Source organism: Austrofundulus limnaeus, unplaced genomic scaffold, assembly GCF_001266775.1.
Source record: "Austrofundulus limnaeus strain Quisiro unplaced genomic scaffold, Austrofundulus_limnaeus-1.0 Scaffold4, whole genome shotgun sequence".
Classification (NCBI taxonomy): domain Eukaryota; kingdom Metazoa; phylum Chordata; class Actinopteri; order Cyprinodontiformes; family Rivulidae; genus Austrofundulus; species Austrofundulus limnaeus.
In genome coordinates, this window is record NW_013952406.1 from 4,624,071 (window position 1) to 4,635,755 (window position 11,685).

At 38.3% G+C, this 11,685-nt stretch overlaps 1 protein-coding gene across 3 annotated transcripts in view; it reads right to left on the reverse strand.

Annotated features, from left to right (window-relative positions):
- The window catches only part of dock6 (dedicator of cytokinesis 6), a gene marked incomplete in the record, with an annotated part of 33,574 nt that overhangs the window by 16,323 nt on the left and 5,566 nt on the right, over positions 1–11,685 (reverse strand). For all 3 annotated transcript variants that reach the window (XM_014024275.1, XM_014024283.1, XM_014024268.1), the window contains 12 exon segments: positions 999–1,230; positions 1,527–1,613; positions 1,717–1,818; positions 1,919–2,057; positions 2,156–2,226; positions 3,428–3,545; positions 5,974–6,136; positions 6,249–6,342; positions 8,680–8,810; positions 8,947–9,103; positions 9,297–9,377; positions 9,461–9,610. In XM_014024275.1, coding sequence (XP_013879729.1) covers positions 999–1,230; positions 1,527–1,613; positions 1,717–1,818; positions 1,919–2,057; positions 2,156–2,226; positions 3,428–3,545; positions 5,974–6,136; positions 6,249–6,342; positions 8,680–8,810; positions 8,947–9,103; positions 9,297–9,377; positions 9,461–9,610 — 1,525 coding nt within the window.

Consider the following 11,685-nt stretch of genomic DNA (forward strand, 5'->3'; position numbering starts at 1 on the left):
GTAAAAGTACTTTTACACACTATAAAAAATAAGTAAAGTCAACTGGTTTCACTAAGCTGAGTTGAGCACATTGTTTTTTTACACATTATCTGTGAAAGAAAATGTGTAAATTGCTTTACATTCAACTTGGCTGGAACCATTTGACAAAACTTGGTTAAGTGAATTCAACACTTAATTTTTTTTTAGAGTGCATAAACAACTCCTTTCATGAGTTCTGGACATATCTGTATTTGTAACATGTTATGAGATGTTAAAATTTTAAAGTAAAAAAGCAAAAATGTTTTGAGTGGAACAAAATAACAGTAAAAGTTATGTTTTAAAATATACTTGGTAAAATTACAGATCCTCAAAAAAATATAATAAAATTACTTAAACATTATAACAGGGATATTCAACTGGCGGCCCGTGAGTGACCAAAGTTCGGCCCACCGATTGGTTCACTCATCTGTTAAGCCCAAACCCCAGTTTTCTACTTTTATAAGTTATTTTAGTTAGACATAGACATGTTTGGTATCTACAGAAATGTCAGAATCTTGGCYAGAAGCTTTCTACGCACACTCAAGACAGTTAAAACTACAAACAGTTGAAGATAAAACTATGAAAGTGAAAATAAAATTGGTTTAAAATTTGGCAAGTCAGAGATGTCAAAATAATATTTGTGTTAAACAGTAGGCATAATGTGTTCTTTTTGTTTTTGATATTGTTTTATTATCACTACTTTTGCGTGGTTCTGTATGTTTTATTCATGATTAAATGCAGCAAAATAAACTATTTCAAAGGTAACAGATCTTTGTAATACTTGGTTTATTTTTTTGACTTTAATTGCTGGATGTTTGGCCCCTGAGCTATTGACCTGCATTAACTGTGGCCCCCGGAGCAATTTAGTTGAACACTATAACAAAGTAAATGTACTTCGTTACTATACACCTCTGCAAAAAAAAAAAAAAAAACATTTCAGGTTTCCTAAAGTGGAACTGACTGTACAACAATCCACTCACCAATTTGACCTGCAATGACTGGAGGGTACACGATGAGCTGAATGAGTTTGTTGAGCAGCTGATGTAAGAACCTGACACAGGTATCCAGCTGAGCCCCTCTCAGAGCTGCCATGCTGGCCTTCAGCTCCGCCTCCATGTTTGCCTCGGTTATAATTACATCCTTGAGGCGGAACGGGAAGGAGTACTCCTCAAGAACGTAAACCAGAGTAAAGAACTTATCCAGGTGTGGATCCTAGAGGTACAACAATAATAGAGATCTATAAAAAAAGCATTTATAAAAGTATTTTGCATTTGATATTAGAAATGTATAGAACTATGCTACAGATTCATACAAAGCTGCTATTCAAAACTGTATGGTACTTAATGGTTGAAGGTATACACAATATTTTATTTTATTAACAAAAAAATACTTTTTAATCATTTTAATTTATTAAAAGACTAAATTAACACCACTTAAGGTTTTAACAGTAGGAGAGAACAGCACGTGGTTAAGCAGCAAAACTCAGTATAATGAGCATATTTGTGTACCTGAGTGTGAACAGAGGAGGTTGCTGTCACCTCGACATTGAACACTCCTTTGTGATTATCCACCCACTTCATGCCTGGAAGCTGAACCTATCAGAGGGCAATTTTACTCATTCCATTCACCGGAGCCTCACAAGGAAACGGGTGATGGCAGGCGAATTGATATTCACACAGTTTATTGAAAAACACTCACGTCAGGAGTGAGCACGGAGTAGCTAGGCGGAGGCTTTTCCACAGACACGGGCAGACTGAAGGAGCCGGTGCGGAGTCGGCCGTGTTGCATCAAAGGGATCCACTGCAGGCACAGAGACGTGTGAGCTCCCACAAAAAAAGAGCTGTCAGACAAGTGAAGCGTGTGGGTGAAAGCATTAAATGTGAGCCAAGAGTGTACTCACTGTGTAGCCCACAGGGGTCTCCAGAGGAGTGTTCTGTTTGGGCTGGCAGCTGATGTGGTAGAAGGTGAACAGTAGATGGTGGTTGTCTGTCAGATTGGCAGGAATCTTCATCTTCATCTCCTCGTAGAACTCTGGGGACCTTGTGAGCAGAAGTTAAACAACGTTCAACAAAAAGACAACTGGAATAAAGAAGTCTGAGCGACTCGGGCAGCGGATCGACGGGTGTTTCAGCCTTACTTGTTGTGGTAGATGATGGGAGTGTAGGCCTCTTTCATAAACTCAGCGCAACTCGACTTGCCAAAGAAAACCTGTTCGAATAGAAAGTGTTTTCTTATTTACAAACTTTTTACACTATTTATCTYTCAGTCCTAATCTACTTGACGTGAGGTTTTTTTCCTTTTTTTAGCAGAACATTGTGCTAAAATATGCTTTAAATAATTGTGCAAAACCAAATAGAAACTTAGATGATATGCTGAAAATGGCTGTGTCCAAATTCAGGGGCTGYGTCCTCYGAAGGACCCAGCCTACGTGGTCTACGTGGGYCGAGTCCTTTATYGACTGTGAAGACYRGAAGAAAGTGGATGTAAATTTGACGGTTTAGTCTTCAGCTTCAATCCTGCCCTGACCCCAGCTTATGTCCTGTCACCTAACAATCATGACGGTGCTAAACAGACGCAATGAAGATCAAAAATAGATCAAAATGAACACAATATAAATATTTTAATATTAATAATATTATAAATTAGCAAAATCAGTTTAGAGGCAACACATAAATAACTAGGGGAGCTGCAATACGAGCTCATACAATGATTTCTGACAAGAATATTAAAAAGCATGTCTATGTAAATAACAAAAACCTAACACAATCGCTTCAAACTTTCAATTTTTGTACTGTCAGATTTTTATTAAAAAACAAACAAACAAAAAAAGAAAATCTCCCGATTGGCTGCAATGCATCTTGGGACAGGGTGGGCTGAGGATACACCTGACCCATCCCTCACATCGGGGGAAAAGGAGGGTAAATTTGTGGACCGCAATTGGAGGAGCCTTAGAATTTGGATGGCCCTTGGTGCATCGCTGGGACGTAATCAACCTGAATTTGGACACAGCCAGTGATTGGATACACTGCAACAATAATCCATCTAACAAAGTCCTACAATCTTATATCCAGCCAATTGTTTTGAAACTGATTTTCCTTAATTTAAGAAGATTCAGACATAAATTAAGAGAAATAATCWGCCATCTGATTGAACTTCTTCAAATAAAGATAGTTTCCAGGCTAACAGGATTAATAATCTAACACACACTGCTCTTGCTTWYTRTGTCAGTCTCAAAACAAGATCAAAGATATCTTTTGGCTGGATAAGATTGTAAGACTTGGTCAGGCAATGTTTGCAGTGTAGATCTTTAAAGAGCACATCCCTACGTCTACTCATAAGTCAGTACGACATTTCATTTTCCTAAGAGCGTTACAGCCACGTCACATGGWTGTCCTTGAATGTAACCCACCGGTAAAGCCTGACTTGGGTCCTCTCCTGCCATGAACTGAACTTTCACAGCGATGTTTCTCACTGACCCCTGACGACTGCTGAAGTTCAGGCTTTGTGGGTAAACATAGAGCAGGTTCCTGAGAGGTTGAAGAYGACATAAAAATTAGGCAAAAATGGGAGACGACCAAAGTAGAGACTCATAAATCTAGACCTGCCATTGGTAAACTTTTATTACTTCCTTATTCTGTCATTTTGCCAGCTACGTCAGCAATATCTCATCCTTTTACTTCAGTTTTTCAGGATAAAACTTAAAAAGTCTTAATTTCAGTAAGTGTGCACGCAGGAGAGAAGTGTGACCCAACAGTTTTCACTAGTAAATGTCAACACCCCCTGTCCAAATCAAACATCAGGGGTAAATATTGTTCATATTTTGAAACAGCTGATTTTGGTCATGTCAAAGGGGAACTGCCTCATCACCGTATAAAATAAAACATTAAGAAAACATTTACTGCACATACTTTGATATTTTCTCATTACTATTTTTAGCTTCAAACCAGTGTTTTCGCATAGATTAGTGTGTATGTTGCAAGGGGTTGTGACCTAAATGTTAAAATTAGAGCCCAGGTGATCGTGTGTGAAGAGCAGGTCACTGAGACCAAGGCCATGTTCTGGACATGAGATCAAACCAACAAAAGCTAATGTTTGACCACGACGCTGCGTGTGCAGTCACTATAAAAGGCACACAAGCCTTCAGAGTCATCATCCTGCAGCTGATGTCAACCTCTGCACAGCTCTGGGACTAATACACATTTTCACACCATTCACTTCTAAGTTTGCATCAGCTTTACGCCAAACCATTTGTTTTTAGGTGTAACTGGGCATATCCGTAAGAGAAAACAGCATATTTTAAATAAGTGAGCAGGAAAGAGTTATCAGGATGATCTGGAGTCTGAGCCTGCTTTGTGTAGCTCTGGGTTTAAGTGCGGCCCGTGCAAACCCCGTCAGGAAGACCGGCCGGATGGAAGAGAGGCCCGCACCGCAGGAAGAAGTCAACGTGCTCATGTTCGGAGTCATACAGCTGAGCGAATCTCTCAGCTACGTGTTCGAAACCACCGAGGCCAAGATGGAAAAAATCAGCAACGCTCTGAAAGCTCACGAAGATACTCTCCAAAAGCTGGGGAAGCAGACGGAGCAGGCCGCGGAGACGGAGCAACAGATAAAAGAAGAGGTGCAGCTGCTGCAGGTAGGAAAGAACGGAACGTCAACATGAGTTCTTTATGTGGAGCGGGCGGAGATGTTATTTAGGAAAAATGTGCAGGAGCATTTTTCGACATCAAGATTAAACAGCTGTAGACACAACAAAAACAGACAAACGCCTCCACTATTTCTATAATAAATCCTATACTGCCGTTAATGCTTCAACAGCAAATTAATTCTTTTTAAAAATCACCTCATTCACTGCATTTTCCTCTCCTGTTCATGTATAGAGCACATTCTTTCATTCAAGAGCGGTAGAGAGATGCACGTTGCATTCTAGGACAGGCAGCTGCCAGCTTCACCGAGATTGTTGTCGAAGAAGAGAATAACACGAGCAGATGCTCTTTTGTCAGGCCCAGATGGCAAAGCAACAGGCTCAGACTCTGATGACTAAAACCCAGCTGAACGGCATCGAGAAGGACGAGGAGGAGCTGAAGACAAAAGTGAAGAGGCTGGAGACGTATCTGAACAACTCTGCACCTCACAGCATCAAGGAGCTGAAGGTAAATCTGAAAACTAGCCAAGGCCACTCAGAAGTAACTCATCATCTTAAGAATCAAATAAACAATGTTTTTGTTTTTCTTTTTAATCCCTGCTTTTAGGATCGGGCTGAGGAGCACTCCAACATCCTGCAGGGTTTACAACTCCTGACCCAGTTTCAAAAAGAGAATCTCAAAAATCAGAACGAGCAGCTCTCCAAACTGCAAAAAATGGTAAATTGCTTGTTTAACACTTTTTTTTTCTTTTAATTTTAATCAATTTCATTTCACCAGTGTTGTTRTTTTACTTCCTTCTTCCAGACTAGAGCAATGTAGTGGTTTCAAGTTCCAAGAGTCCTTCTAGATTGCAACTCCTCAATGTCACTGCACTCCCTTCTGACCAACATACGCTGTAGATCGAACGAGTATTCACCAAATACTTTCATGCAAGCTTAGGTTTTGTCCTGTTTGATGTGGCTTGTTGTGTATCCTTTGTGTCTTCGTGTTCATAGCTAAGTTTTAAAAAGAAAATATAAAAAAATAGGTTGTTAAATTATTGAAAACTTTGTTAGAATGTTTTTTTAAACAAGTATAAAAAAGCGACATGTATTTTTCTTTTAAAAGTACTACATCATGTCAATAAAAACGTGTTAAAAAAGAGTTTATTTTGTGATATCTTCTATCCTGCTTGTGTAAAACTACAGATTGACCTGAAGGCAGAAAAATAAAAGCTTACACAGAGAGGCACGCATGCATCGATCAGGTGCATTTGCTCAACAGGTCAAAGCTTCTGTTTGCGAGCGTGCACCTTTGACAGCTGAACACTCACCTGTACGTGGTGTGCGGTGTGTATACGTTGCGCGCTGGGAACTCCAGCACCTCTTTGGTTGGCCGAACACGCAGGTCAGGGTAMGGCTTCACGTGCAGCAGTTCTGGTGACAGACAATAGTGTGGCAAGTCTGGGGCTGGGGATATGTCGATCTTCAACTGAGCTAAAAGACAAAAATAAATAATCGATAAATAAATAAAAGATCAGGAAATATTACATCAGAGAATCGACCGTCACGCAGGAAGATGTTGATAATGAGAGCCTGCCGTGTTTACCTGTGACAGGCCTGAGTCGTCGCAGGACAGAGGACGGCCTGCGCATATCTGCTAAAAACTTGTAGAGGTCCTCGTCACTCAGTCGATCACCCTCCTTGGTGCACAAACAGAGAAGCACGGTTCATAATATACTCATAATAGGCTTTTAGTTCAAAAGAAAGTTTCTGAGGAACATACAAAACACTGATCAAAAGTACAGGAAACGGAGAGATCTACATTTTGGATGATAGGACTGAACAGTTTATTTATCATCATACTTTAAAGTATGACTGGGTGTCATCATTGATGACAAGCTGACATGGAGACCTCACATACATTATTTAAGAACAAAAATATCTAAATCTACTGGAGTACTGTATAAAGTCTGTGAGTTATTTAATGACAAGGCTCTGCTTATGTTGTACAATTCAATAATTGTTCCACATTTAATTTACTGTATTGAATTCTGGGGTAAAGCTTTCAAAACAATTACAAAACCAATTTTAAGATAAGATAAGATAAGATAAAACTTTATTTATCCCACAGTGGGGAAATTTGCACATTACAGCAGCTCAAAACAGGACAGGGTAAGATAGAATAAAGAAAGATAAGCAAAAAAAAAACCAACAAAAAACACTATACTCGTGATATATAACAATGTACATATACCTAGTACAGTAAATAAATTAATGTATATGAAGGTGCATATTAGTGACGGCAGTGTAGGTGAATTGTCCAAGTGACTGATAACATCATGATGTGTTATACAGTCTAACTGCAGTTGGAATGAAGTTGGAATGAATTTTGTTTTACAGAAAAGGGTCGTAAGAATTATCACGAGAAAAGATTATAACCATCCATCAAATACATTATTTTGCAAACGGAAAATTTTGAAATTCTATGAAAATATTTTACTGTTTATGTACAAGGCTCACAGAAACATATTACCTTCCAACATTCAGGTAAACTTTGTTAAGATAAACAGTTGTTATTATCTTAAGGGGATAGAAATCTTTGTGAAGCTATATATTCGTACTTGCTTGAGAGAAAGATGTACTTTATCCAGGGGATAGGATTGTGGAATGGTCTGGAGGCTGATCTTAAAAATGCCAGATCTATGTATATATTTAAGAGAAAGATAAAAGCAAGTTTTTTGAAGATATATGGAAAGTAAAATGTGAATCTATAAGAATTGTTGTTTGAGTTGATGTTTTTTATTTAGTATTATTTTTAAATTATATTTTGTTTGAATATACTCTGGAGATTAAAAGGGGCAGACATAAGATTTATTCTTCTGCTACCTTTCATTTTCTTTAGATTTTTAATTTGTGTATTTTCTTTGTTTTCTATTGTATATAGTTATTTGTTTTTTTAATGAAATGAATAACTTTTTTGAAAAAAAAAGTAAATTAAATAGTCTAACTAAAATAATATATTCAATAAAAATTGCAGACAAGCTACATTAAGGGTTCCTATTTCATTCAGGCAACATTTGTTTCCTAATGCAGAGCATCACAGAGTGTCCTGTGTCCAATTGGTGTTTATTTTTGCACGTTGTGATAAAGTGAGCCAGAAAGAGGGGAAATCCCAAAATAAAAATTGTTGTCATGGCGTAGTTAGAAAATTTTAAATGTATTTTAGGYGAGGAGGTAGACAGAATAGAAGAGTTGCTTCCTGTTGCTGTAGCTGCAAAACAGCACTTCTTCAACTAGGTTGGTGTAGAAAAGTGATCCTTATTCAGCTTTATTTAATCAGTTTAAAGAGACACTTAATGCAAAATCCAAATTTTTAGCCTCTAAATGTATTTTGTTGAGTACTTGGTGTCTCTAGGAGTGCAGAAAATTTTAATTTAGTCTCTCCCGGTGCTGCATAGATATCTTTATGTTCTCTKTGGATCATATTTTTCAACCTGTTCAGTTTTAACTAAAAGACGTCAACAAGCTCCAACATGTAAGGCTGGCTGGACAAGTCTTTGTTGTTGACATCTTTTAAAGTTTCTGCGTCATTATATATTTGTAAACCCCCTCTATCAAACTAGAATGAACCAGTCAGGAAGCTGGAGGGAGGCGRGGTGTGAAGCACTTTGTTTGGATTTAAAGAGACAGCCTCAAAACGTGTTGATCTGAGACACACCTCAGAAAAGGGGTGAAAGAGGGGATTGTGGAGTTACAATAAAAATTAATTTAGACCAAAGCATTGCAGTTCCACTTTAGAGTCCAGCTGAATGATTCGCTTCTTCTTTTCAGGGTCGCGGGAAGCTAGCACCTATTTCTAGTGTTCATTTGGCAAAAGGCAAGAAGTTTGAGTCTGAAACACTCAAGTTTTCTGTCTAAAGTTTCTCCTCCTATTCTAACATTTTAATCACAGAACAACGGTTAATTTGGCTATTTTACACTACAGTATGAAAAAAGACAACTACTAAACAAGTCATTAACATCAAAATTACCCAGACCTGTTTGAAAAAGTTGGTTACTGTGAGTGTCGCTGGGCGGAAAGTAGCAAAGTTACACATCTCATCCCCAACACTCATCCTCTCGAATCCCTTCTTCTTTTTTTCATTCCAGGTTCCGTGACCCTTCCGTTCTATCAGAAAAAACAAACCATGTCAATTAAATTAGACACTTTTGCTAAAACAGTCGGTTGAGCACTTTGTAGGAAAGAGAGGGGGACGTTTCGAACAGTGTGCATAAAAGAGACGACATCTGGAATCAGCAAGTACCAGAGTCGGAGTCTGGGTCCGTCCGATCGAGACTCCCCACGCTGCTGACGATGTTGAGCAGATGAATGGCCGTCCAGGCAAAGGGCATGCGGAAACGGCCGAGACGAGCACAAGACTGCTCTGCCTGAAGACGCAGCTTCTCCAGTTTTTCTTTGTGCTGCAGAAGAACACGAGAGATGAAAATATGCTGAATCAGCCGATGGCGTGAGCCGATCAAACAGGACGATAGATATTGAAATTTATCCAGACAGAATTGGGTAATATGTGTGGCCAGACTTTAAAAAGGGTCCACGTGTACACTGGCTGCAAGTGCAAAGTGTTGCAACAGTAACACACATTAGTTTCAGTACCTTAGAGGAATCAGACTCTTTCATCACCATGTAGGGTTCACAGCATTCACCGATATCTCCTTGTTGAAGGACTTTTTCAAGCTGAAATACAACTCGTGCTTATGATTATTCCCACTACACAGAAATATTCATGCTTAATTTACATCTTTTAGGCTTCCAAGTACCTTGATGACCAGAAAGATATCAGGGGAAGGGTATGTGATGGAAAAGATGGCAGAGCGAGCCAGTGTGGATATGGCTACGTGAGGCGTGTGAGGCTTCAGCAATCCCTTCATCTGATCAGAGTTCAGGTCAAAGTAAAAATTTTCAGAGATCTGGTGACGAAAAGATAAAAGGGAAAAAGTGAGGATGATACACAGTTGGAAGAGAGACAAGGTGGAAAAAGTGAAGAAGGGACACGAAAAGACAATTATTGTGATCTACATTAAAGCAGAGTTTCTTAACCCATGAGCCGTGACTAGAGATGCAGAATTTTTCCGGCATTAACATCGGTATCGGCCAATGTTGGTCATTTTTGAGAATATCTGTATCAGTCCGATAAGTAAAACTGGGCCGTAGAGGTGCACCAAAAAAAAAAAAAAATTCACATCAGAACTGTGATTCTCTTTTACAATAATTCAGAATTGATTTTAAATATCCAAAAATCGATAAAAAATTTTTAAAAATTTAACGAACAAATTCAATGGCTGTCAGCCTCTACTTTGTAACTATGTGGGATGCCCTGACGTCAACATGTAGCAGGTTCTGGAACGAACGAATGAATGAATGAATGAATGAATGAATGAATGAATGAATGAATGAATGAATGAATGAATGAATGAATGAATGAATGAATGAATGAATGAATGAATGAATGAATGAATGAATGAATGAATGCGCAGAAAGCACCAAAACAAAGAGGAAACTACAAAAATGGAGTAAAGAGAAATTTAATCAGCCACATCTTTGTTGAAGGCAATGATTTGGGATTATTTTGTTATTTTTACTAAATGAGTTTGATATGAGCTTCATTGTGTGCAAGGTTTGCACAATGAAAATGGAGCACTTTGGGAACATGACAAATGGGATCATATTATTAGTTTTGAATGAAAAATTGATTTTGAATCTAATCAAACTGAATCGTGAGATAGTATAAGATTCCCACCTCTATTGGACCAATATTAACGTCTGATATTGATTTCCCATATCTTAGCTTTTTTGTTTTGGTTTTGGGAGGGGAAATGGTTGGTTGAAAGGTATTTGTTTGATCGTGCTAGTGTTAGTGATGCTGCGCAGCCAGGAATAACAGAAGTAGAGCGCCACATCAGCGGTCTGGTTGTTTTTTTACGTTGTTGAAAAAAGACAAGTGTATTTGTGGGTACAYGTATATAAATAATTTGTGCATTTGTGTAATATTGGTAAATATCGGTTATTGGGAATAACACCAATAATTTCGGATATCCATATCAGCTGAAATTTTCATAACGGTGCATCCCAAGCTGCAACTCACAATTGAGCCGCTATCGCCACCTTGAGGGCCTCAAGAAAAAAATCTTTTTCTCAACTATGGGCCTGAGGGCGTCAGGATGTCATTGGTTTTTAATTGACTGAGTTGTAATACACTTTCTTGCCACTAGTAGCGGTACTGCACCATTCAGATGTTTGACAACATTTTTTTATACACAGAAGAAGAACCTTAGCCTGCTGCTAGCAAAAGTTTGAGAAATGGAAACATTTTAAACCAAAAGTTGAAGGCAATAAATGAAGAATTATGTTTTTATTAATTCCAAGTAACCTAAGTATCCTAAGAAAAAATGCACTTCAAATGGCTGGAAAATGCATATTTTTGAGAAGATTTTTTTCTAAATTTTCTGGGGGGGTATGCACCTGGACTCTCCTAGGATCACATTGTGCAGCTGGCACATGCTAACGTGTTTAATGTCCCTCACTGCCACCAGAAAATGTTGGCAGGTATGTACATGTTTGTCACAATCATGTCATGATTTATTTGACAAGGCCTTTGCGTGTTAAACTGTATGTGCATTTTATTTATTTACAATGCAAATAAACTACAAATTAAACCAAGATTTAGATCAGTTATCACTTTGATCAGTACATTGTTTATATCTGAACGGGGCTTGCTCCAATTTAGATTCAACAAGTTTGGCCCCAAGGTCGAAAAGTTAAGAACCCCTGCATTAAAGGATTTTTAAATGAGTCTTGACCCAATGATCTGGACTGCAAAACCACTTAAGATCTTTTTCAGACAAAGGAAATTCAATTAGTCGACTATGAGCTCAGCGTTACATAAGTGCCTTTGCTGAGTGTATAGGTTCTGATTCTAAGAACAGCCATAAAGTTCATGGAACACACACACACACACACACACACACACACACACACACACACA